This window comes from Delphinus delphis, chromosome 1 (assembly GCF_949987515.2).
Source record: "Delphinus delphis chromosome 1, mDelDel1.2, whole genome shotgun sequence".
Classification (NCBI taxonomy): domain Eukaryota; kingdom Metazoa; phylum Chordata; class Mammalia; order Artiodactyla; family Delphinidae; genus Delphinus; species Delphinus delphis.
In genome coordinates, this window is record NC_082683.1 from 33,244,732 (window position 1) to 33,270,537 (window position 25,806).

At 60.0% G+C, this 25,806-nt stretch overlaps 1 protein-coding gene across 1 annotated transcript; it reads left to right on the forward strand.

Moving 5' to 3' along the window:
- Positions 1-1,405: 1,405 nt before the first annotated feature.
- FOXO6 (forkhead box O6) lies at positions 1,406-22,022 on the forward strand. Its single transcript, XM_060004093.1, has 2 exons — positions 1,406-2,228; positions 20,432-22,022. Exons 1-2 carry the CDS (start codon positions 1,815-1,817, stop codon positions 21,695-21,697), a joined length of 1,680 nt encoding a protein of 559 aa, XP_059860076.1. The 5' UTR covers positions 1,406-1,814; the 3' UTR covers positions 21,698-22,022.
- The last annotated feature ends 3,784 nt before the right edge of the window (positions 22,023-25,806 follow it).

Sequence of the window (25,806 nt, forward strand, 5' to 3'; positions counted from 1 at the left end):
TATTACTGGCAGAGCAGCAGTGGTCTGGGCAAGCAAGGGACAAGGACAAGTGCTGGGAGCTGGGTTAAAGAAGGTGTCAGGGATAAGTTGAGCTGAGTTTTGAGGAATGGGAAAATCTTCGGAGGACCTTGAGGAGGGTAAAGGGTGTTTTAGGCAGAGGGGATGCACCAAGCAAAGGCTGGCAGGTGGAGTGTTGCCTGGAAACCTAGCCTAGGGCCCTGTGGGATGAGGTAATGGGCTGCCCAACTGCTCATCCGACCTCTTCCTTCTGAGGCTGTATGATGATCTGACTTACATCTGACTTCTCCACTAGCCTATGAGGGAGGGACCTCATCTGTCTCTGCTGCTGCTCTTGCCTTAGTAGCCCCAACAGTGCCTGGTGCATCAAAGGTGCTCAATAAATAACTGTTAAATGAACGAGCAACTTCTCCCCAAACAGGATGAAATTTGGGGCAAGTGTTTGCTCCAACAGCCCCTGCAAGAGCCTCCCACAGACTCTAAAGCAGTGGTTTGCAAAGTGTGGTCCAGGGTGCATCACCTGGGAACTTCTCAGAAATGCAGAGTCTCAAGCCCCAACCCAGACTTACCAGACTGGGGCACAGCAATATGTTTTAACAAGCTTGCCAGGTTGATTCTACTACACGTTAAACTTCAGGCACCCTGAAAGCCCACGAAAAACAACTTGCAGATGGAGAAGCCAAAATTGTGGCCAAGCCTGACCCAGAACACAGGTATTCTTGACCCTCTCCCTTTCTCCAGCCCAGGGCACAAAGAAGAGGAGAGCTCCATCATCCACCCCACCAGGTTTCTGGAATGAAGACTTGGAAACACCGGGGCGGGGTGGGGGTGGGGGTGATGGGGGGTGTCTAGAAACAGGGGCGGGGCATTCCTCCCAGGAATAGAAGGCGGAGCCAAGTGCTCTGAGCCCCGCCCCATCCCCGTTGCCCCGGGAAACCCCGGGTTGTAACAATAACCGGCTGACGCGCTTCGGGGAGGGATCCTGCCGAGTCCGTGGGCGGGACAGCCCTGCTGCGGACCAATGAGAGCGCTCGGGCCTCGCCCCCGCGCCCCCTCCCCCAGCTCAAAGTAGGGGGCGGGGTCGCACCCGCCGCTCCTCCCCTGCTCCGTAGGCGGCGCTGTTGCGTGCTGGGGCTGCGGCAGGGTCGCCCCCGTCCGGGAGCCCCGCCCCCCCACCTCCAGCCCGCGGGCGGGGCACCCGGCCGGCCGAGGATTCCACGGCCGCGGGCGGGCACGCCCCGCCCTCTCCCGCGCCGGGCCCGCCCCCTCCCCGTCCCCCGCCCATCCGAGGTGCAGCCGGCGCTGAGCGCGGCAGGCGCGGGAGCTGGCGCTGGAGCCGGAGCGGCGGCGGCGGCGGCGGCGGCGGCGGCATTCACGGGGCGGCGGCGGCGCGGGCTCCGGCACGGGCTCGGGCTCCGGCATGGTGCAATCCGGCCCCGTCCCGGGAGAGCGGGGCCCGCGTGCGGGGCCGGCGCCGGGGGAGCGGCGGCAAAGACGGTGGCGGTGGTGGCTGCAGGCGCAGGCAGGCGGCAGGTGCTAGAAGCGGGGCTGGGCGAGGTGTGTGCCCGCTGGGCTCCGGGGCCGCCGCTCCCTCACTGCCCCCATCTCTCCCTCCCTTCGGGCTTCCCAGCGCGTCCAGCCCCCTGTCTCCGCGACCCGGCCCATGGCGCCCCGCGGTTGAGCCGGCGCCGCCAGGGACCCCTCCCGCGGGCCTCCCCGGGGCGCGCAAATCCCAGAGCCGCCCGCCCACCATCCGCGGAGCCCCCCTCCCCTCCTCGCCCGAGCCGGGCGGGACCATGGCTGCGAAGCTGCGAGCGCATCAGGTGGACGTGGACCCGGACTTCGCGCCGCAGAGCCGGCCGCGCTCGTGTACCTGGCCCCTGCCGCAGCCAGACTTGGTCGGCGACGAGGACGGAGCGCTGGGTTCAGGGGTTGCCGAGGGCGCTGAGGACTGCGGGCCGGAGCGCCGAGCCACGGCCCCGCCGATGGCCCCAGCGCCGCCGCTGGGCGCGGAGGTCGGACCGCTGCGGAAAGCGAAGAGCTCCCGGCGGAACGCGTGGGGGAACCTGTCCTACGCCGACCTCATCACCAAAGCCATCGAGAGCGCCCCGGACAAGCGGCTCACGCTCTCGCAGATCTACGACTGGATGGTCCGTTACGTGCCCTACTTCAAGGATAAAGGCGACAGCAACAGCTCGGCCGGCTGGAAGGTGGGGGCGTCCGGCAGGGGAGGGGGTCTGGAGTCGTCGGCTGGGGCTTCCAGGGGCTGCTAGATGCGTCTGGGCTCCCGGCGGGCGGTCTAGAGGGAGGCCCTGGGGCACCCCCAGGAGTCACAGAGTGTGTGCCCAGGGCGTGGGGCCGGCCGGCAGACAGGCGGGGGCGTGCTGGGAGCAGCTGTGTGCACGCTCTGGATGCGAGCTGGGAGGTCTGGTGGGGTGACAAGGGACTGCCACTTTGAGGCACTCTCGAGGGACACCCTCACCCCATCCTTGGGGGCATAGCAGAAGAACCTATTCTCGGGCCTCGTACATTGGGGACCCCCCTCTTAACCCCACGAGTTTGCTTTGTGTTACTCTTGTTTTACCCTCTCCACCAGGGCACCCTCCTTAAAGAGCTGACATAATGACTTGAGGCCAGTGGCTGCTTTCCTCCCAAATCTTTCCCACTGCCCTCCCTGGAGCTGGCCGCAGGGTGAGGAATGCGACCCTAGGCCCACAGTTCTTTCTGTGGTGCCAGGAGTTCACTCTAGGGCACCAGCCAGCCTAGGGTGGGGAACTGGTCAGGTGACCTGAGATCTGAGTTCTCCATGGGGCAGCTGCTGCCCCCCTTGCTTGGCTCAGCCTGGTGGGCTGGTGACGATCCCTGCTGGTGTGAGGGCAAGGTACTGAGACCTGGGGATCTGCCCATGACCACCCCAGGCTGTCTTCCACTTCCCTGGCTTTCTGAGCCCAGATGCACTTGGGGGAGGGGGAGAGGGGAGGGGCACCCCAGGGAGGCCTCAGTACCAACCAATGGAAAGGGGGGAGCCATCTTGGGCGACGACAGGGTCTTGACGGGATTGTGGCCTCCAGACCCTCCCCTGGCCAACTTGTTGGGGCGTGGGGATAGTCGATGCCTTTGGGGGAAAGCAGACTGGGGTGGGGTGGGGGTCGGGCCATGCCTAGGGCCTGTGAGCTTTGAGACTCCCTGTGGGAGAGGGGGGTCTCTATGAGGGAGGCATGCCTGAATGGAGGGAAGGGGCTCTGGCTGGTGGTGCCTATAGGCAGGGTCAGAGGAAGGAGGTGTGCTGGGGGAGGAGGGGAGGCTTGCGGACATGGACAGCTCAAGATGCCCAGGGGCTGCACTGTAGGGGCCACGGTGCTCTGCCCTGGGAGCCCATGGCTCTCAGGCTTTACGCTGGCAGCTTCTCTGTCTGTCTGTGGCCACTACTGGGTGGGGACACAGGCTGGAGGGGCCCACATGAGTCTCCTTCTCCATCCTCTCTCCGGTCCCCTTGGGCTCAGCCCCCTCCGGAACACTTGTTCCTCCTAAATGGGTCCTGCCCTTGTGCTTTGCTCCCACCTCCCTCCCATGTACTGTCCCACCCTTCACTTCTCCCTGTAGATAGTCCCTGTCCTCAAGGGCACAGAGTTCAGATGCCTCTTCCAGGAAGCCTTCCCTAACCCTTTTTAGCTAGCTCAGGACTCCCTCTTCTCTGGCCCTCTCCCTACCTGTCATAGGGCTTAGTCTTTTGTGTCCTGTCTCATTTCCCTTCCCCACCCGCTTTGGAAGACAGTGGCAGCGTCAGAACAATCTCTGTGCCCACGGCTCCGAGCATAGAGCCTGGCACTGGGAACTACCAGTGCATGTCTGGTAAAAGAGTGAAGAAATACGTGGATAGTGAAGAGGGTGCTGAGGCCAGGGAGGGTACTATGGGCCAGAATAAGCCAGGAGGGCTTCCTGCAGGAGGCAGAGCTCCAGCTGGGCTTGATGGGTGAGGGATGATGGGGAAGATGGCAAGAGGGAACATGAGGCTTGAAGCTGGGAGAGAACTGCAGTTCACTGAGGGTCTCAGGGCCAAGCCCCGTGCCAGGCACCTTCAGGCATCTGTGCCAGGTGTCTCCTTTAATGCTGTCTGCAGTCCCTGAGGTGGGTTTTACTGTCACTACTTATAGGGCTGGGCACTGAGGCAGGGAGTGGAGGAGTGAACTGCCCAAGGTCACACAGTCAGTAGATGGGAAAACTGGATTCCAGTCCAGATGTGTCTCCCTCCAGGGACCCAGAGCCTCTGGAATAGTGTCCTGCTGGCACTGGATGTGGGAGGGGGACACTGACAGCTTTCAAACAGGGGCAGATCTAAATCCTAGACTGTGATTGGGAAGGTACTTGGAGATAATTTAGTCCCATGAGTTCATTTCTCAGACTGTGAGACTGAGGCCCTGGAAGAGAATGGGACTCTTCTCAGGTCATCAGTGAGCGGCAGGCCCTGGATGATGGCCCAGGCCTCCCGCCTGCCCATTGGATGCAGTTTCCACTGCACCACGCTGCTGGGGACACACTGGTTCTCCCTGCGCCTGGGCTCAGGAATGCTTGTCCTGGGCTAGGGCATTGGTGAGGGAGCCTCAGCCTTGGGCTCCTGACCTAGGCCCTGGCAGAGACCCCCAAGGCACTGGAGGAGGGCTGTTCAGAGAGGCCCCTGGCCTTTCCCGTCTCATCTCCTCAGTGGCTGTCCTCCTTCTACCCCACCGCCCATCCAGCTCCCCAGGGAGCCTCCTTCCCCTCTCATTCCTGTCCCTCCTAATGCCTGTTCCCCCATTCCCAGTCAGTCCCTCCAGGGCCCTGGTGGCGGGCTGTTCCCAACTCCCAGCCACCCTCCGGTTAGCAGAGCCTGTGGTACACCGCAGGTGCCAGGGCTGGGGCCAGGGACCCCATTGTTCCTTCTTCCCTCCCCTCCCCCACGTAAGTGTTGCACTTGAGTCCCTGGAGTGTACCGAACCCTGTGCTAGATGGAGTGGGGGGACCGAAGGGGAAGGCGTTGCACCTGCTTTCAGGATGCATCAGGGCTCAGCCAGTTCCACACGCAAGCCCTCTGTCTTGCAGGCAGGACTGGGGGCCGGGGAGTGGGGGTGGGAGTAGGGGTGTGGGGAGAGTGGGGTAGGTCCCTCACAGAGAGCACTTGATCTGGTCTGTCTTCTCTGGGTCGGGGGGGGGGTAGAATTGGGGAGAAAGTCTTCCAAGGGATATTGACTGCATACGCAAAGGCAAGGAGGTGGAATTGCGTATGTTGGGTTTGGGAGACTGTTGGGTGTGCCAGGCTGGAACCAAGGGCTCCTGGGCAGGGCTAGGAGCGTGGGATAGCAGGGCTGTGGCGTGGGAAAGGCCGAGTGAGGGCCCTGTGCTTGGCCTTTGCCCTGTGGTCCCACCTGTGATGTGGGAAGATAGTTCAGAGGTGTTGCAGAGAGGAATTGGAGGAGGCAAGATCAACAGCAGGCCTAAGGCACCCAACAGGCTGAAACCCGAAGAGAGTCTGGGCTTGGTGCTGGGAACACCACCAGAGAGGCTGGTCGTGTTGCCGTCAGGGCAGAGGGTCTCCAGGCCTGGGACGAGGGCTTGGACAGGAGTCTCCCTCCCTCTCCAGTGTCCCAAAAGTGTGGATATCCCACATCCAGGTAGAGCCTCCTACTTCCTCTCAGACACTCTAGCCCCACCTGCCTCCTCCGGGAAGACTTCCAGGCTGCTCTGGGTCCTGGTGCTCCTTCCACTTAGCGCCCTTGGAGTTATTCCGCCTGCTTTTGTGTTTCCAGGCTGCCAGCTCCCCTGGGAGCTCCCAGGCCAGGCTGGGGTGCCTCCCATTCCTGTCCACGGGACTGGTGGGGGAGGAGCCCAGTGGATGGGGATTTCCCTTCTCCCTCAGTGCCTGGAGCAGCTTGGCTGTTGTGGGGTGGGATCGGGTGGGGGGGTGTCCCCCCCATCCGGCCCAGGCGGGCCAGTAGGTCCTAGGTGGGGTGGGGGCTAGAGGGGAGGCACTGATCTGAGAGGCCGGGAGGAGGGTCCTGCTACAGCCCGACTGAGCGGTGGTTGTGCGTGCAGGGGCTCCCCTTTTTCTCCTCCCCCCAGCCCGTTCCAGCAGGGCTCCCTCCTTCTTCTTTGTCCTCCGGGGATCCCCAGCCCCGAGGGCTGGTGGAGGTGCGGGAAGAGGCGGTGTGAGCCCGGGTTGGGGGGTGTCCTCACCCCCCGCGCTGCACGAGCGGGGGGCTGGCAGCTGCCCGCCTCCTGGGCACGAGCCCGTGCCAGCCGCTCCTGGCACAGTTGCTGGCACGCCCGGCAGACTCCCACGGCCACCTGCTCACACCCACCCACGAGCGCTGGCGCGCGGCGGGCCCTTCCGGCTTCCCGGGCCTCCCGGCGCCCCTCCCTCGCCACCGCGCCCCTCCCCCCCAGTCCTCTGCTCCCCGAAGGCCCCACACTCTGCCCGCCGCGTGGCCCGCCCGGCGGCCCCCTCCCCAGAAACTTGGGGAGCTTGGGAGGCAGGGCCGCCGGGAGGCCCCTGGGGTGGCTGCGCCTCTGCGGGGAGAAGGGGGGGACCTGGAGGCAGACAGACAGACCGACAGACAGGGTGAGGGCCCCCGCCTGCCACCTGGCGCCGCTCCAGCGGGACGATGGCGGGCAGCGCCGTGCCAGGCGGTAATTGCAGACAGACTAATTTAAAGAGATGAGACGGTTATTTTTAACTCCTGTTAAGGTAATGAACGGCGCTTGGGGGGGGGAGGTGTGTGCGGGTTCGAAAGTTCAGCGCCCCCCAGCCGCCACTTTCTGCGGTTTGGGGCTCCCCTCTCTGCACGCCCTGAGGACCCAGCTCAGGACTGAGTGGAGTGGAGGGGCTCTGCCAGAGAGGGGGAAGGGCTCAGAGCGCCGGACAGCAGGCGCCCACCAGCCAAGCCCACATCCCCTCAAATCCTGTCCTCCATCCTTCCAGGTGGGTGTTAGCATCCCGGTTTCCCAGGTGGTGAAGTGACTTGTCTTAGGGTCACATCCCTAAGAAGTGGCAGACCTGGGAACTGAACCCCGTCCTGTCCCCCAAACTCAAGCATTTCCTCCTGTGCCATTGGGACTGGAGAGGAGGGATTTGGGAAGGGTGCAGGCTTGTTTCTTGCAGCCCACCTTCTCCCATCTTTGAGTGGCAGCTGCTGGTGGCCACTCCGTGGGGTCCTGGGGGCTATGGAAGCCCGTCTCTCTATGTCTTGTGAAGGGTGAGGGTGTGGTCACGGGCCGCGTGTGTGGATGTGAGCTATAGCAAGGGGAGCCCCCTCCTCACCTCACTGTCCCCCTTAACTTGTGGCTGACTCCTCAGCACCCCTTTCCTATTTGCAGCCTGTGGCCTGCCTCCCAGCTTGGGAGTGGGTACCTGAGAAACAGGTACACATTGGTGCCCACTCCTTCCACACCTGAGTCTGACTTTGGATCTCCAAGAGAGGTGGAGCCCATCACCCGCTTCCAAGCCTCCTTCCCAGGTCAATCCCTTTCTCACACACTCCCAGGGACCTGGAGCCCGCAAGCTCTGGGACTGCCCGTTCTGTTGCTAGACAAGACCTTCAAGTTGTTAGGCCTTCCTTCCTTCTCCCTGGCCATGACCCATCTCTCTGGAGCATCGCTCAGGGTGTCCTAGTTCAGCCCTTTGGGGTCTGTTGGAGCTGTGGAGTCGGGAGTTGGTGAGTGGTGGGCAGAGCACCTGTAGGGGACCCTGATCTAGCGTGTGTGAGCTGGAGCAAAGCTCTCTCCCCTTCTGGTCCGCAGTGCTCTCATCTGTGTCCAAAGGGCCTTAACTCACTCAGTCTGTGGCCCTTTCGGGGCTGTGACTGACGAACCCTCTGGTTCTAGGAGCCATGAGGGGTTAGTTGGGACCGAGAGCACAGAGTACCTAATGGGACTTATCATGGGTGGAAGCACGTGAGTACAGGTGTGGATGGACTCAAACTGGGAACTCCTGCTTGGGGCTGCCTACCCTGCCCCTGGCAGTACCCAGGTGGCAGACAAACTCAGGGCACAGTGAAGGGAGTGCTCCTGGCAGTCCCAGCTGGCTACCAGAGCAGGCAGATGGGGGGTGCAGGGTGTTAGGTGGGCATTAGCAGAGGCTCTGGGGCCCTGGTAGGGCGCTCAGGGGGACAGCTGGATCTGGAGCGCCCCCCTTCCTCCTGGCATCCTGGTTACCATGGAAACCAACTCCTGTTTGGGAGGGTTTGGCTGTCTGCTGCCTCTCCCCACCCCCCAACCCATATGTGGAGGTGGGAGGGGGGCCAGGTGGCGTGTGGGGGAGGGGCCTCCCACACCCTCCCCCCCCCACCCCCGCCCCGGGCCTCCCTCTTTGCAGAGAAGCCTTTCTGGTCTCTAAGGGGGATGCCTCTTTTGGGAAGGGGAATGAGAATTCAGAGGATTAACGCCTGGATGCTAGGCAGTCAGTTGGGCACTTCACATAAATCCTCTCATTTCATCCTCCCTGCCTCCTGCCAGGTATGTGTTAATAGCCCCATTTTGCAGTTGAGGAAATGGAGGCTCAGAAAGATGAAGTCACTTGGCCAAGGTAGATAGCTGAGACGAGGCTGAGCCTAGATTTAGATGCAGACCTGTTTCCTCCATGTTTCGCCATCTTCCAATGCCAGTGTAGTATCAGCCCACACCCCAGCCAGCCCTCCTGCCCCAGGGCTCACTCATGCTCGCTCCAGAGCCCTCCAGGGCTTCTCAGTTCCCCTGGGAGCCAACCAAGCCCAAACTGCTCTGTTTGGACCCCTGGGCCCTCTGCCGGCCTTGTCCAGACCCTGCCCTCCCTCCCACTTTCCCTGCTGCCTCTGATCCCAGGCAGCCCTCACACTGCCATCTTTATACCTGACACTGGAGTTCTCAACCCAAACCACTGCCATTGTTACATGTTCACCAAGGCTGCTATCGACTCTCATGGATTGAACGCTGGGGACACCCCTCAGAAACTAGGCGGGTGCTTGGGTAGTTTGAACAAAATCCTACCTCCCAGGTGATTCTGGAACCCAGTGTGTCTTTCTGAGAATCTGCCTTAAATCCTTAGTTGTTGGCAGAGTTACCTAGAAGCTTTTAGGTAGTGCAATCTGCAGCCCCTGTCTCAGTCCCTCTGTATCAGACTCTCAGTGGGTGGGCTTTGGAATCTATATTTTAACAGGTCTGTCTGATGACGGGTCGGATTCTGAACCGATGCCTTAGATGGTAGCTTCCTCTGCTTCTGCTTGTGGAATCTTAGTTCCCCGACCAGGGACTGAACCCGCAACCCCTGCAGTGGAAGCATGGACTCTTAACCACTGGACCTCCAGGGAAGTCCCCCTCCCATCTTCCGCTCCCAGGGTGGACCACCTTCTTCTCTAAACAGGCTGCCCAGATTGAGCCCACATCTCTCCTCCTCACTCTTTTTCTGGGTCCTCCAGGGAATTGAGCCCCATGCAGTCAGCTCCAAGGGACTGAAACACCACAATACATTCGCCTGCCCTCCGTGTCTGATGTGCTGTGCCACTGAGAGCCTTAGGCTGCCGGAGGGAGGGGAAACGTCGTGTACTCAGCAGGCCTCTCTGGCGCTGGCCCACAAGGAAGTGGAAAGTCGCAGCCCCTGCTCTCTGCTAGAACCCTGTCTGATGGGGGAGGCGAGACCATGTGTACAGCGCGGTGCTGGTCTTACAGGATCCAGTCCTGGGGCTGTAGCGTGCCAGTCCAGGCCTTGGCTACCTGGCCCCAGTCAACCTGTACGGCCACATCACCCACCCCAGCGGTCTTCTGACCCTTGCCTCAGCCACACAGAACTCTTCCAGCTCAGGGTGGAACAACCACATGCCATGACAGGTGTGCTTCCATTTAATTTTCACCGCAAACCGTGAAGCTGGTACTGCTACTATCCCCGGTTTGCAGATGAGGAAAGTGAGGCTGAGAGAAACAAAGTGGCTCTCACAGTATCCCACTGGAAGGGACAGAAATGAAACTCCCCTGGGCTACTCCTCCCTAACCGAGTGCTCTGGCCAGGCCAGTCTGGGCTGGCCGCTACCCCCCTGCCCCCCAGCCCTAGCACTGTCTCTCTGATTTCCTTTAGAGTTTGGCCCTGGGGCTTCCAGCCTCGGGGGTGGCTCTGGGATCCCTGGTACCCCTTCTCAAATCCAGAGCTCCCAGAGGGAGGGAGCTGACATTGTCCGCCCCCCTCCATCTGCAGGCCCCAGGGCTGATGGCCGCTTCCTCTACTCACTTTAATCCAGGCCTACACCCACTGGGCACCCAGTGTGCAGCACTGCTCAGAGGAACTGGACTGGCTCCCTGCCCTCGAAATGCCTGCAGGTCCAGCTGGGGAGATAAGACGAGGATAAAAACTACCCAGGGTCATGATGGAGGGCCAGATAATGAGCTACGGGAATTTGGAGGTGAGGGGGGAGAACCAGGCAAAGGAGTCAAACCCTCAGGACTCCTTAGGAGCCCCACAGGGTCTGGCTGTGTTAACCGGAGCCCAGCAGGACTTGAGGCTGGGGAAGCAAGCAGGGGCTAGATGGCGAATAGCCTTGAATGCCACACCAAGGAGCTGGCACTCAAAGCTGTGGGGGATGAGGAATGCCATGGGCAGAAAGGATGGTATGCAGGGTTGGGGTGGGGGGAGAGACTGGCTCAGGTGCCCAATGTGGGCCCAATACTGGGGTCCAGGGGAGAAGGTGAGCCTGAGAGAGGGTGGAGGCCCCAAGATTCCAAGATGCCTGAAGTGCCAAGCAGCACCCTTTGGTGCCTTGAGGATCTCAGAGGTAAGACAGAGTGGTGTGGGTAGGAGTCTGGAGGCAAGCAGCGAGGAGCAGTCCTAGTTCTGCCACTTACCCTCTGTGTGGCCTTGGGCAACCTAGCTTCAGTTTCCCCCTCTGCAAAGTGGGATGATAATAAGAGTTATGTCCAAGATTTGTCGTGAGAATTGCATGTAAGGAGAGTTACATGTAAAGTCCCCAGTGAAATCTTAGCAAATACCATTATTGGTATTCATTGCTCTGGGAAAGGAAAGGAGATACCTCCACATATGCTGTGTAGGGTAGGGGTCCTGGGCCCTGATCCCTGAGAGGCACTGACTTGTGTATGTGTTTGGGGTCGGGGGTAGGATTTCTTCTTCTAGTCCCTCCCGTTCTGTCCCTGGGGTGTCAGAAGATCAGGATGTCCAAGCTTCATCCTGCCCTTAGGTCCAACCACTGCTCTCTAGCCTACAGAGCCTTCCCCATGGCCTTGGGAAGCAAGCAGGCAGGTTTTAGGCACTGTATGTTTACAGGCGAGGCCAGTGATTTACTCAAGGTCACCCTCGAATCCGGGGCTGCCTGCCCCTGGACGCTGGCTCCTCTTTGCCCACTGGCGGGCTTTGCGACCTTGGGCATGGTCCTTCCCTCTCTGGCCCTCAGTCTCATCTCGGGATCCGAGTTCACCTCCCCCAACACTCTGGGAAGTTGTGATGCCTCCTCCACCCCTCCAGTCCCCTCCCCCTGTCCTCAGCTGGCCTTGCCTTCTTTTGTAACCTGAGCTGGGGCCGTGGGGGAAAGGGCTTGCCCTCAGCCAGAGGCACCTGCCAGCCGAGCAGATGTGAGTGGATGGAGGCCCGCCCCCCCCCCAAGCCCCTAGGGGGTCACCTGCTCCTGGCTCGGCAGGGCTGGTGCTGGAGCAGGCAGTGCTCAGCACACCCAGGCCTGGCCTCTGGCCTCTGCCCCCGGAGCTTACCCTGAGCACTTGTTCATTTTTCAGCGGACATTCGTGCTCCAACATGCCCTGCAAGGGCCTCTCGGGCTCCAGTAGAAGACAGATGGCAGATGAGGGCTGGTGCCCCGGTCTGGGTGGGCTGCCCCGAGCTCCTGGAGCCCCTCGGCATGGGGACAGAGGGCCAAGGGTGGCCCCTGGGGACGAGGGCAGTGTCTATGCGGGTGGCCATGCCCCTGGGAGAGCAGATGGTCCTCTTGGCACCATGCCCACTCTTTCCCCCCCTTCCCCCCCCCCCCCAGGAGCCAGCCTGTAGGGCTGGGGCACAGCTGCTGAGCCCTCCCCAGAGCCAGGCCCGGGGCAGGACTGGGTGAGGTCACCGCAGCTGCTCCCAGGGCCGGGGGCAGGGGTGTTGGATGTGCTGCCGGCAGAGGGAGGGAGGAGGCTCCGATGAGGAGAGGCTGGGAGAGGCCTGAATGGCCTGGCATTTACGGATTCCCTTTAGTCCTGGAAGAGGGAGGGAAGAGTCTGTGGAGAGGTTGCTGAGCCAGTGTGGACAGCACCTGGCACCCCCTCCCCAGGGGAGCTTCTGTCTGGCCTAGGCTCCTCCCTACAGGCCTCTCAGGGTAGGAGGAAGAGCAAGGGCCCTGGGTGTGAATTCCTGCCTCAACACTTACCCACCTGGGCAGGTCAGTTGTCTCTTGAAGCCTCAGTTTCTCATCTGTAAAGTCAGGATAATAAACGAGCTCAGAGGTTTGTTACAGATACTCAGTAAGATTTTAATTGTTGAGTGCACAGTGCACCGAATGCTCAGCAAATGGTAGTTTCTTTCTTTTCTCACTTTGCTGAAGTCTCCTGAGAAGCCAGGGGAGAAGTAGGGAGGTGGCAGAGGCAGCAGGAACCGGAGGGGAAACCGGGAGGGAGGAGGCAAGGCCTGGAGCTCTGGCCTGAGGTCTTGTTGAACAGAAACGACACAGAGTTGCCCGGCCTGAGCGGTTCATGGCTGCTGAGAGTTCCGACCTATGTGTGGACTTGCTGTGAGCCAAGGACTGCCCCACAGAGTTCAGGTGGGGAGGCAGCCTCACCTAGAGTTCTACTCCAGCATGCAGGTGGATTTTTGCAGTGGCGCTGAAGGGAGGAGCAGCTATCTTTGGGGCTTGCAGAGCGGGCTAGGAAATGCTGCACAGCTAGCCCTGATGGAGCGGCAGGAACCACTTGAGCAGAGAGTGAGGGAAGGGCACAGGGAACAGAGTGTGTGAAGGCATGGAGATGTGAGACATGCAGGGTGGCTGGAGTCCCAGATGGGTTTAAGGGAATGGAGGTAATGAAGCTGGAGAGCACCAGAGGGCCCTTGAATGTCAGTCTGGAGTTGGACGCAAGCGCTGGCGGCACGAGGAGCCATGGGCTTTTGAGTAGGGGTGAGCTGGGACTTCTGCTGCTGATTTGTGTACTGTCCAGGCTGGGTGTGTGGGTTCTGTTGTCTCTGCGGGGGCAGGGGTGGGGACGCCAGGGCCCGTCCCTTGACCTCACGCCTTGCTTTGGACATTTGGTTCCTCCTGGCCCCTGGCTGCTCACTTCTGTTCCACTGCTGAGCCCAAGCCCATTCACCTGTCAACACCTGTGGCTCTGATGCCCCCACCTGCCCTTCTACCCTTCCTTCACTACACACCCTAGTACCAAGGGTTTGCATGTGGCCTCAGGGCCCTGAGGTCATCCAGGCCACCCCTTCTGCCAGGAATCCTGTCTGGACTGAGTACTCCAGGCAGCAGAGCCAGTGACCCTCCCCCCCCCCCCGCCCCCGCCCCCGGCGCTGGCCACCCTCCCCCAGAGTCTGTGGCTCTCTCTGAGTCAGGTGTGTTCCTGGGCCAGAGGGGGTGGGGTGTTGTACAGAGCTGTGCCTGGGGCTGAGACAGGGAGTCAGGAAGACTCTTGACATGTGGGATCTCATCCAGTTCCCAGCCACGCTCCCTCCCCCACGGACGTTGCAATAGTTACCCTCTTTTACGGGGGAGGCCCAAGGTCACATGGATGAAGTTGGGATTCCAACTCTAGCCCTTAACCCTTCTTTATGCAGGAAAGGAGGGAAGGAAGCGGGGAGAAAGGAAATGGGAGTCATGGAGGGGATCAGAGCACTCACGCACCCCAGAGATGATCTCTGCTCAGGAAGGCACTAGAGGGTGGAGCTGGATCACCACCCCCACTGGACAGTTGGGGTCAGCTTCCTGAGGCAGGGGCCGGGCTGAACCTTGGACAGCGATAGAGCCTGGAGAGGAATCCATACCTGGTTTTGGACGCAAGACCCAGAACTGAACTGGGAGGGTCCTGGAATCCCCTCGGTGCCAGAGGCCAGGAGGTAGCACGGGGCTTGTGGGTGGGGAGCACAAGACTTGAGTCTCCTGTCTCTGATGAAAGCCAGGAAGATTGGGCTTGAGAACCAGGGCAGGGATGGCCTCTGAGGTGGGCAGCAGGGCAGTGTTCCCCGCCCCATTGGCGGTGTGGGTAGGAAGAGCCTTAGCTTTGGAATCCGACAGCCCCGAGACCCAGACCTGGCTCCATCACTTCGCAGCTTCATGGCCTCAGGAGTCATTTAATCCACCTGAGCCTCAGTTCTCCCCCCCACCCCACTTTGTAAAATAGCATTACCTACTCACGGTTTGCATGGCTGTTAGGATTCAAAGAAGAAACGTATCTAGAGAATCGAGCTTAGGTCTGGCACATCGTAGGTGGTGCCCTTCTCCTGCCTCGGTATTTGAGCACGGGCCAGTGGTGTGTGAGAGCTGGCTTGCACTGGCTCGTGAGAGCTGATCGTGCACACTTCTTCCCAGTTCTGCACTCAGTGACATCATGCTGCCAGCTTAAAATTGGCTACGATGGGAGTATCCATGCCACAGAAATCAGCAAATGCTACAAATCGAATCAGGTGGGTTTTTTTCCCCTGTTGGAGAGCTGAAGGAGATCCATCCCGTGGGCCCTCTTTAGCTCTCGAGGGGACCAAATGGGAGGTGGGGCAATGGTCGAGGGCTGGCTGGGCCGAGCAACCTAGAACTCAAAGTCCGTGGGCCCTTTAGGGCCTGGGGAGATTGGATATAGTCATCGTGCCATGCAGCCCTCTTTAGGCAGGGGACAGCAAATGGTGGGACCCTTCTTCTCTCTCCAGACTCCCCCTCGTTGCCCCTGCTCTTCAGCCCTGAGATCTGGTGGGCTCTGGCTGGAGAAGTAAGATCGGATGAGCTTTGAGCTATCAGGGAATGAAACTATGCTGGGAGGAGAAATGAGGTTGTGCTGGAAGATAAACGGGGTGTACTGTCAGGGAATGAGGTGGTACTTGGAGGCAAGGTGAGGCTGCATTATGAGATAAATGAGGTTGTACTATCGGGATGAAGTGTACTTGTAGAAGAGATGATGTCCCGCTGGATCAGTCGGGTTGCACCATCAGAGAACACAGCCACACCGCAGGAGGAAGGAGAGCCTCTGACTTGGAGGATAAATGAGGGTGTCCTGCTGGATAAATGAGGGGGCCCGTCAGGTGAACGGAGTGCTGTTAGCGAATGAGGTTGTACTTGCTGGATAAATGGGGTTGTGCTGTCAGATGAATGCATTACCGCTCGTGGGCGAAGGGTGTCCTGGGAATAGATGAGGGTGTCCTCTTGGATAGATGAGCTGCCGCTACCAAATGGCTCAGACCCTGTCCACGAGGGAGGCACCGTCAGCAAGGGCGAGGTTATTCTGTTCCCACAGGGGCTGCTGCAGCGTCTTCTGGCCCACGTGGTCCAGGCTGTGAGAGAGCTTGGCCACAGCAAGCCTTGGGTTCCCCAAGTCTATCTGGGGAGCAGGAGCGAGCAGGTGGGGCTTGGGGTGGGCAGCCGCCTTGTTCACCCTGGGAGCCCTTCTTCCCCTTGCACAGAAGCCCCTCCTCTCTGCGCTTCCTTCTGTGGCTCCGACCGCTCCTGCCTTTCTCCGCCCCATGCTTGCTTCCCATTCCGGCCTGTATTCCCCTCTCTCAGCCCAGTTTGGAGAAGCCCCTATCGTGTGCCAGCCACTCTGACAGTCTCATTAATTCTCCCTGCCATACAATGTTCCCCCACTTTTCTGTCTCTCCTTCATTCAGCAAAAATTTATGAAATGCCTAGCGTATACCAAACACATGGGGTCCGGTTACAAGAAAAAAGGGGGGACAAAAATCCCTCATGGAACTTATTTTCTAATATAAGGGAAACCAGACAATAAATAATAAACACAATATAAAGAAATTATATGGTACTTTAGAAAGCGCTAATTGCTTTAGAAAAATTCAGAGCAGGCTAAGGGGGCCGAGAAATGGCAAGGCAGAGAAGCACTTGTTAAAAAAGTGGGTGGGATGGGGCTTCTCACATAGGTGACATCTGAACAGAGACTTGAAGGAGATGAGAGATGGATGTGAGTATCTGGGTGAACAGTGTTGCCCCTGCGACCGAGGCCCCAAGGTGGGATGGTGCCCGGCAGGTTCCTGGCAGCGGGACAGGGTCAGGGCAGGAGCTTGGGAGGTCACGGAAGGGCTTGTGGGCTACGGCAAGGCCTTTGTTCTTTACTCGGAGTGAGATGGGGGCATCAGAGCGTTCTGGGCAGGACTGGTTGTGGTCCACGTTATTTACAGGATCCCTCCAGCTGCTGCCTGGAGGGAAACAGGGTGCAAGCAGGTAGCTGTTTGAGGAAATGGAGGTTCAAAGCATCTTTTGCTCCATTGTTTGTGGGTGTTGAAGCCAAGACTGGAATCCCGTGCTCTTTGTCCCGTACCAGCCTCTTCTCCCTGGTGCCTGAGGCCCCAGGGGGCTGGCCTCTCGCCCAGGTTCTGAGGGAGAGTAGGATGGGCATGGGATGTCACCTACTGTCCCTTCCCTCTGCCCCTTGATGGTCTCTGAGGCACTGAGTCAGGGAGGTCCCATCTCCCCTGGGAACCTGCCCCAGGCCTGCATGGAGGTGTGGGAGGTGTGAGGCCCCAGAATCCGGGCCCAGCTTGCGCACCAGGGGAACCGGGGCATGCCGGGGCCGTAGCTGTGGTGGCGGGTTGCTAGGTGACTCTGAGAGGGAGCCCTGCTTACTGCTGCCTGGTAGAGGCGTCTCCCTCACCTCCTCCTTGGCCTCTGGTCTCCCAGGAGGCCTTGTGGGCGAGATGTGATCGGCGCTTGCCACTGGATCTTGGCCGGGAGCTCTGATGGGTACCAGGTGGCTGGGACCTGAGTACCCAGAATGGGCTGCAGGGCCTGGCCTTGCCTCCTGGGGCACAGCCCTGGTGCACACCTGACGAAGAGCCTGGCTCAGCAGACCAAGGCCTAGGTCCTCGCCCGGCTCTGGGCCACCTCCTTGGGTGACCCTGGGCAAGGCACGGCACCTTTCTAGGCCTCAACTGCCCCATCCATCTGGCCTGCAGAATCCCTCCGCAAGGGCCTCGTTTTCAGTGAGAGCGCCAAGGGAGGGTGCCGAGCAGGCAGGGCTCCAGGTACCCCTGCCCCACCTCCGATGGCTTGAGTGTTGAACACTCAAGTTTTGCATTAGATTCCATTCACTAAAAAGGTTCCACTACTTTAAAAAAAAACAAAAGTTTGAAAACCTCTGGACTGAATGATTCCAAGAACTTTTTATTGTCAGACTGAAAAGGTGCCTGGAATCCAGTGGCCCATCTCATCAATTTATGGGGAGGGAAACAGGCCCAGAGAGGAGGAGGGACTGGCCCCAGGTCAGGCTTGCCGGGGAAGGAGGGCCACCAAGCTGGGGGTCAGGAGGCCTGGGCTCGAATCCCTGGGTGAACTGGGGCAAGTCCCTTTTTCTCTCTGGGTCCGACCAGCTGTGGTTTTGGGCTGGGGCTCAGGGATACCTGGCTGGGCAGGGAACAGAGCGGGGAAGGATGCAGACCTTCATAGGCCTGGAACATGTGTTCTTGGTGGTATCTAAAACATTTTTATTGATATTCAGAAAATTTGGAAGTATTACGGAGTACAGTGCAAGATTCCTTTGAATTCTACAAAGGAAGCACAAGACTTATAGGAATTTTGACCTTGTAACATGCCCCCAGCTTCCCATACTGCCAGCTTCTAGGGTTGGTTACATCATGGAAATTTTCAGAAGAAATGGAGGACTGGTTTCCTAAGATTCTTTGGAAGTTCTCTGACTTGTTCTCTCTGCCATGGTGGAACGTGAGGTCCTTTAGACTCAGAACGAGACTAACCTGAAATCAGTGCCTGGCTCTGCCACTTAAACTGTGTGATCTTTTCAACTTACTGAACCTCTCTGAGCCTCACTCGCCTCATCTTGACTAGGGCTCACAATCCCTGCGTTGTGTGGAGACTGATAGAATGTATTCTATCAGTACTTCCAGTACTCAGGGCTGACCTGGCAGGTACTCGGGAGGTGCCCGTACTTGGCGGTGTCCTTCCTCCTCCCCCCACCCCCAAGCACTCAGAACCGGGCTGGCACGTGGTGACACTGATAAAGAGGTGTAGCCTGACTGACCTCCAGCTGGAGAAGCTGGGAGCTGGAGCCTCTGGTAAGGCAGATAATCCCCCAGGGGAGGAGAACTGAGGCCTCTGAGGCCCCCCCCAACCAACACAGGTGTTGGGAAGGGGCTGGGGAGCCAGGTGCAGGGGCGGGAGCAGGAGAGGGGCTTTCTACTCCAGGGAGCACCACTCCCTGGGGGTCCAGCTCCCCTCCTCTCAGGGCCCCAGGAGAAGCCAGGCAGGACTATGCTGGGACGGGCCTTGAAGCCCTAGCTGTTATCTCCCAAGACCAGAAAGTGCTAGAGATAGGGAGCCTGGGGCCCTGAAGAGTCAGGTGAGTACCTGGAACTGGGGGTGAGGGGTGGGAGGGTGCCCTGGGCAGCAGGGAGGACCCCTCCTTCTGGAGACAGGCGGGAAGGAGGCAGGAGGGAGAGCCCTCGCGGATCAGAGGTTCTGGAGCTGGGCGGATGAGAGCAGGTCCGTACGCCAGGCAGATCTGGAGTGGTACCTGGCATTGCCGCCTGTGGGACCGAGGGCAAGTTACATCACGCCTCTGGCCTCCATGCCCTGGTACATGAGATGGGGTAATGCCAGCTCCCCAGAGTTGTTCGTGCCCAGCGCAGTTACACTCAGGGCCTGATACTGAGGATTGTAGAGACAGAGCGGGTCTGTGGAGTGAGCTAAGAAGTGAGGTCTTCTGGCCAGAGTGAGGGATTTAACCAGCGTTTATGGGCACCTGGTGTGTTCACCAAACACCCACACACGTTATCTCAGGTGATGATCTAACAGCCTTCTGAGGTGGTTACTGGATGTCGCCCATTTTTTTCAGAGGCGCTCACTGAGGCATGGACTCCTAGAGATTGAGTCAATAGCCATGGTCACATAGCTAGGTGGCTGAAAAGAGCCAGGCATCCTGCCCAGCCCTGCAGATACCCAAACCCCTGCTGTTTCCACAGCAGTGCCTGAGCCAGGAGGTCCAGGCCACCAGCAGGGAGGCCTCAGAGGTGGGGCATCGTAGGCCCTGCAGAAGTTCTACTCCTCCCGCTTCTTGTGGGGAGCCAGGTCAGTGGAGCTGTGGACTCCCCAGCCTTCCTCTGTCCCCAGGACAGGCCTGGCAAACGCAGGCAGTGATATGGGGCCCAACAGAAATTTAGAAGAGGATATGTGTAGGTGTGCCTAAGGTGAAGCCCAGGGAAGGACCAGGGGCAGCCGAAGGGCTCTGTGGCCTTGGGCAAGCCACTTCACCTCTCTGAGCCTCGGTCTTCTTGTCTGTAAATGGGCCTGATGCCACGTGCTTTGTGGAGATTTTGTGAAGGTTCCACCAGGAAGGGGCTTTGAGGGCAGAGCTACTCTGCATCAGGTGGGTGGGGAGGGGAGGGGAGGGAGGGCTGCAGCCCAGAGGGGACCTGGGCTGACCTGAAGGTGGGCAGTGAGCAGAGGCGGGGTCTGGGGTCTTCATGGCCAGTGGATGTGCTTTGAGGGGCTTGCTGGGATCCAAGGCCTCTGTGGAGTTCACAGAAGCTCAGAGAAGTTGGGGGAAAGTCTGGGCCTCTACCCACCTTGGGGACACCTAGCCTATTCTGCTTTCCCTGGTCAGGCCCTCCCAGCAAAGGGTTAATAGTCTTCTCTACCTGCAGTTGCATTTTAAAGACACGAAATTAAAGCAGGTAATTTATTCTCCCCACACACGAAAGAGCAATTAGTTCTAAACAGGGCTTAATCAGTCACCGCGAGATTGATTTCTGGAGCCCTGGGTTTTCGGGCTCCTGGCGCCATGCCAGGCTGGCAGGGTGGTGGGGAGCGGACAAATGAGCCGCAGCGGCATGAGCCCTTACATAATCTGCTAGGGGGCCCTGGCAGCCTGGCTAGCCCCGGGCGGGGCTTGGCTGAGTTGGGGGGGGGCTGTCTTTGCTCCCCCGCTGCAGGTCCCTTAGCAGTTGCCTCCCTGGAAAGGCTAGACCCAAAGCTCTGGCCTCACCCTACAGACAGTGCCTGTGTGGGGCAGGGGAGCGGGAAGGATGGGGCGGGTCTGGGGTAGAGGATGGATAGTCTGAGTTTGTCCGACCTGGTACTTACACCTGTTCCCCCCTTCTTCCCTTTACCCTTTCATCTTCCCTATTTCCTCCCCCTCCGCCTTTTGGCTCCTCTCCCGTTCTCTTATACTCTCACTTCTCTATTTTCTCCCACTCCTCTTCCCATCAATTACCCCCTCACTTCCCACTCCCCACCCCTATCCTTGTCTCTGGCCACAGAACTCCATCCGGCACAACCTGTCTCTGCACACCCGGTTCATCCGCGTGCAGAACGAGGGCACAGGCAAGAGCTCCTGGTGGATGCTGAACCCTGAGGGCGGAAAGACGGGCAAGACCCCGCGGCGCAGGGCCGTGTCCATGGACAACGGGGCCAAGTTCCTGCGCATTAAGGGCAAGGCCAGCAAGAAGAAGCAGCTGCAGGCACCGGAGCGAAGCCCCGACGACAGTCCCCAGGGCGCGCCAGCCCCGGGACCCGTGCCTGCCGCGGCCAAGTGGGCCACGAGCCCGGCCTCGCACGCCAGCGACGACTACGAGGCGTGGGCCGACTTCCGCGGCGGCGGGAGACCCCTGCTCGGGGAAGCGGCCGAACTGGAGGACGACGAGGCCCTGGAGGCCCTGGCGCCGTCGTCGCCGCTCATGTACCCGAGCCCGGCGAGCGCGTTGTCGCCCGCGCTGGGTGCGCGCTGCCCGGGGGAGCTGACCCGCCTGGCCGAGCTCGGGGGCCCGCTGGGCCTGCACGGCGGCGGCGGGGCGGGGCTGCCCGAGGCGCTGCTGGACGGCTCGCAGGATGCCTACGGACCGCGGGCCCGCGCCGGGACGCCCGCCTACTTCGGCGGCTGCAAGGGCGGTGCCTACGGCGGGGGCGGGGGCTTCGGGCCGCCGGCGCTGGGCGCACTGCGCCGCCTGCCCATGCAGACCATCCAGGAGAACAAGCAGGCCAGCTTTGCGCCGGCCGCCGCGCCCTACCGCCCGGGGGCGCTGCCCGCGCTGCTGCCGCCACCGCCACCCGCGCCCAGGGCCGGCCCGGTGCTGGGCGCGCCCGGGGAGCTGGCACTGGCGGGCGCGGCCACCGCCTACCCGGGCAAGGGGGTGGCCCCGTACGCGCCGCCGGCGCCCTCGCGCAGTGCCTTAGCCCACCCCATCAGCCTTATGACGCTGCCCGGCGAGGCGGGCGCGGCGGGAGTGGCGCCGCCGGGCCACGCGGCCGTCTTCGGGGGCCCCCCCGGCGGCCTCCTGCTGGACGCGCTGCCGGGGCCGTACGCGGCCGCCGCCGCAGGGCCGCTGGGTGCCGCGCCCGACCGCTTCCCGGCCGACCTGGACCTCGACATGTTCAGCGGGAGCCTCGAGTGCGACGTCGAGTCCATCATCCTCAACGACTTCATGGACAGCGACGAAATGGACTTCAACTTCGACTCGGCCCTGCCGCCGCCGCCGCCCGGCCTGGCTGGGGCCCCGCCCCCCAACCAGAGCTGGGTGCCGGGCTGAGGGCCGCCTCCCGCGCCCTCGGTGCCCTGCCCCGCCCCCCCCCAGGGGCCTCTGTCTTCCCATCCTGATCCCCGGGTCCCCACTCCCATTCCCGCTCCACGGAGGGGATCCAGGAGGCAGCCCCATCCCAGCTAGAGACATCCCTCGGAAGCTGACTGCTGAGGGAAGTGGTAGGGAGGGGCTGGGGCACCCTGCCATTCTTGCCCAGACTCCTGAGACCCGCTCCCCCTACTCCCAAGGGCGGGAAGCCTGGGAGTGGAGGTTGGATTCCGGGCTGGGTGGGAGTAGGGAGGAATGAGGTGGGCCGTGCTAGTCTGGGAAGCCAACCGGGAGGCGGGGCGGGGTGGGGGGGCGTCTCCGAATCTTCAGTTTCCTTTGCGGGGCCCCCGCGTGACGAATCGCCCACCCCAAAGTCGAATCTGATTCCCAATTGACACGTTCCCACTGGTTTTAGCCTCACCCACCCCAAGCCAGGAACCCCTCCCGGAAACACACTCACACCTACCTATTGGCTGTTCACCTTGAGCTGTCCTCCGGCCCTAAACCACTCTCCGACCTCCAGCCCCACAGTTCAGCCCCGCCCACCCATCCTTGCCCGCCTCAGTTTCTCCCCTCCCAGGTGGAAGTCCCTCTCCCTTTCCGCCCGTCCCCATACCCCAGTACTGGTCTCAGCCTCCCCAGTGGGCCTCAGCTCCGGATCCAGCCCCCCAACCCGACACCCCTTTCTCCGTGCCAGTCCTGGCTCCTCTCTCCCATATTTATAAGTGTCCGGTCGGGGCGGTCTGTGGGCGCGGCGTCCCCGGCGCATATCGTAGGCAGTGTACCGTGGCCGTGCCGTCAGCGTGTGCGTGTGCGTGTGTGCCGTGTCGAGGCCGTGTAGAGTGCATTGTACAGCATATTTTCATGAATAAAATTGTTTTAAATATTTCTCGCGCCTTGGGCTAGTAGGGGGAGCTGCGGAGGAAGAGGATAATTGGTAGGGATCATGGAGGCGGGGGTCCCCGTGCCCGAGCCCATTGTGGCTTTGTGTCTGAGTCTGTGTCAGCATTCACTGATGTCTGTCTGCTCAACACACTGGTTAAGCGCCTACTGAGTTTTGGATGCTGGAGATGTGCCTGTGTGGAGCTCTGCACCTGTTTCTGTGAACATGTGCATGCAGGAAGTTTCTGGCCTGGGGATATTCTGTCCTGAATAAGCTTCAGAGTTGGGAGAGAAGGCACAGATATTAACTGAGAACGTGTTCATGCCAGGTCCTGTATTAGGTATAATTTTTGTTCCCGTTGTACAGATGAGAAAACGGTCAGAGAGGGAAAATGGCTTAGGAAGGCAGGCAGCGATGGTGGAAAGGAGGCCTTTGAAGGCACACAAACTTGTGTTTGAATTTATTCCCTGCTTTTTCCAGCTGTGTGACCTTGGGCAAGTTTTCAGCCTCCACCTTGCTTTCCTGGTCTAGACCACAGGCTAGTACACCTATTGCATGGGTTTCTTGTGAGCAGTAAATGAGAAAACATATGTAAAGTGGCAGCACAGGTCCTGCAATCATTCATTCATCCATGGAAAATTTAGTGAGCACCTGCTATGTGCCAGGTCTTATACCAAGCACTGGGGCTACCATGGAGAGCAACAGAGGCACAATCTCTGCTCTCAAGGAATTTTGAGGCTCGAGGGGGACAGAGATGAGTAAATGGGCGATTTTAGATCAGAGATGTAAAGAATGGAGGAAGCAGGGGGCTGTTGTGGGAATGAATGCGACAGCTGCACCCATCCCGGGCTTGAGGAGTCAGGGAAGGGGCCTGGAGGGGGTGCTGTCTCAGCTGAGCCTTGAAGGATGAGTTGGCATTGGGAAGGGAAGGGATTCAGATGGAGGGAATGGCATGATCCGAGATCCAGAGTCAAGAGATCATTTGGATTCCAGAACAAAAAGCAATTTAGCATGGCCAAAGCTCAGAGGTGGAAAGATGAACAATGATGGGGAGGCAGGTGGGCCAGAAGGGGCAACAATGGGAGAGGGTCAGTGGCCAAGCCAGAGATGCTGATGGTGACTCAAACCAGGAGGGACGGGGGAGGGAAGTGAGGCTGGAGGGGGAAGGATGAGTTCACATATATTTTGGCTGTAGAGTCACTGAGACTTGGTTGTGAATTGGATACGGGGAATGAGGATCAAACGATGCCTGATTCTGGTTGGGCACTTGGGCAGACAAGGCCATTCACTGAGATGGGGAACTTCAAGGCAGGAGGAGCCCTGGGGAAGACGGTGCGCTCAGCCTCAGACAAGCTCACTTTGAGTTATGCCTCATGGGACCCCTTGAGATTTGGGACGGATGTTTGGGAGCATATGTACTGTGTGAATGGCATCCCCTGGCATTGGGCAACATGGTGGCCCAGAGATGTCCAGCTGGATAATGGGCTCAGAAGCCCAGGAAGGTGTCTGAGCTGGAGAGGGAGGTCAGAGAAGTAAGAGTACGGAGGTTGTCATGGAGGTGTTGGGAGTGGCTTGGCGGGTGGTGCAGAGTGGGACGAGCAGGCGAGCCAGGTCTGCTCAGAGGAACACCTTAGAGCACCTTGGCACAGGAAGGGAAATGCACTGGCTGAGTAGAAGCAGTGTAGGGAGGGGAGGAAGACCAGGACACTGTGGGCTCCTAGGATTTGTGAAAAGGGCCTGGTCCTAGAAAGGAGTGCCCAACACTCTTCTTAGAGCCTCACTTTCTTGGTCTGAACGATGGGGCAGTAGCACCAGTCTCAGATTTGTTTTGAGGAGCAAATAAAATTGGAATTATTCTCTGAGGTCACTCTCCTGGCGAGGGGCAGAGCTGGGGTTCCTGCTCGAATGTGTACCTCCAATGCCAGGCTGCCCACCTCTGGGGAGGTGGCTGTGAGCAGAGGAACAAAGGAGATCAGAGCCAGCAGGACCTGTACTGGTTCTGGGCTCAGTTGGCGGAGGGTGGCGAGACCTCCCTGCGGGGTGTGGTAGGTGTCCTCGCCGGGTGGTGAGCACAGGGATGAGCTCTCCCTTGGGAGTGATGCCTCAGCCCCACCCCACAACCAGACTCAGGGACAGCCCAGCTGGGTCTGGGCTCCATCTGGGCTGCAAAGCTGCCCCCACCCTAGGCTGATGGAGGCTGGGCTGCTGTTGTGCGTGTGCAGGTCTGTGTGTGTCCATGAAGCCCCATACGCATCTGTCCGTGTGGGCCCATGCGTGTGCGTGCGCGCGTGCGCACATGCTGGGAGGGGGCAGGCTGAGTGATGGTTGGGGTCTCCTTGTCTGAGTGTGCGCACGCCTGAGCATTTGTGTGTGTGTGTGTGTGTGTGTGTGTCTGTGTGTTGTGGGAATGACAGTGTTTGCAGCTCCCAGTGTGCCCACATGTGTGCCCGGGGCTGTGGAGACCGTTCCTGTGTGAGCTGTGCGCGCTGCGTCGCTGCGTGCCTCCCTCTCTGGGTGTGTCTGCCTGTCTTGGCACATCCCTCTCTCCGGGTGGACTAGAGCTGGTGTCCCCCTGCCAGGAGCATCTTCTGGGCAGATCTGCTGCGAGAGGGGAGGGGAGGGGAGAGGAATAGAGGAACACTCCCAACCCTGGGATGGGCCAGACTCTTGCGCAGGGAGCAGCGGGACCACCTCAGAGTAATGGCTGAGCTCCGCCTGGCTCAGGCCAGTGGTAATTCCAGAGACAGCTCTGTCCTGCTGGGACCCATCAGGAGAAAGGGGGCAATACCCCTGCAGCTGGGGGTCCGCAACTGGCCCTTCCCTGCCAGACTTGGAGCCCAGCAGACGCGCCCCCCTCCATGCCCACTCCCTGGGAGGCGTCTGACACATGATTTATTCATAAAAAGCCATTATTTGTGCCAAAGAAGAACCGAGCTGCTCGCTTTTTAAGTGCTGATAATGCTCTCAGACTCCTTGCCTCTCCTCCTCGCCCCTCCCCTCCCATCTTCTCGCTCCTCTTTTCTTCTCTCTCACCATCCTTTCTGCAACTTGCCTTTCTACCCCATTCCCCTCCTGTTCTCCATCCCTTTCCTGTTCTTCTCACATCTCCTCTTCTCCCTTTCTTCATTCCCCTCCCCTCTCACCACATTCACCTCTTCCCCAACCACTGCTCAACAATTCGGGGAGG

Bases quoted from the DNA above. Each gene is read 5' to 3' on its own strand.
- FOXO6 (XM_060004093.1), top strand. From the start codon at position 1,815: ATGGCTGCGAAGCTGCGAGCGCATCAGGTGGACGTGGACCCGGACTTC. The intron at 2,229-20,431 runs GTGGGGGCGTCC...CTCTGGCCACAG, and splicing joins ACAGCTCGGCCGGCTGGAAG to AACTCCATCCGGCACAACCT.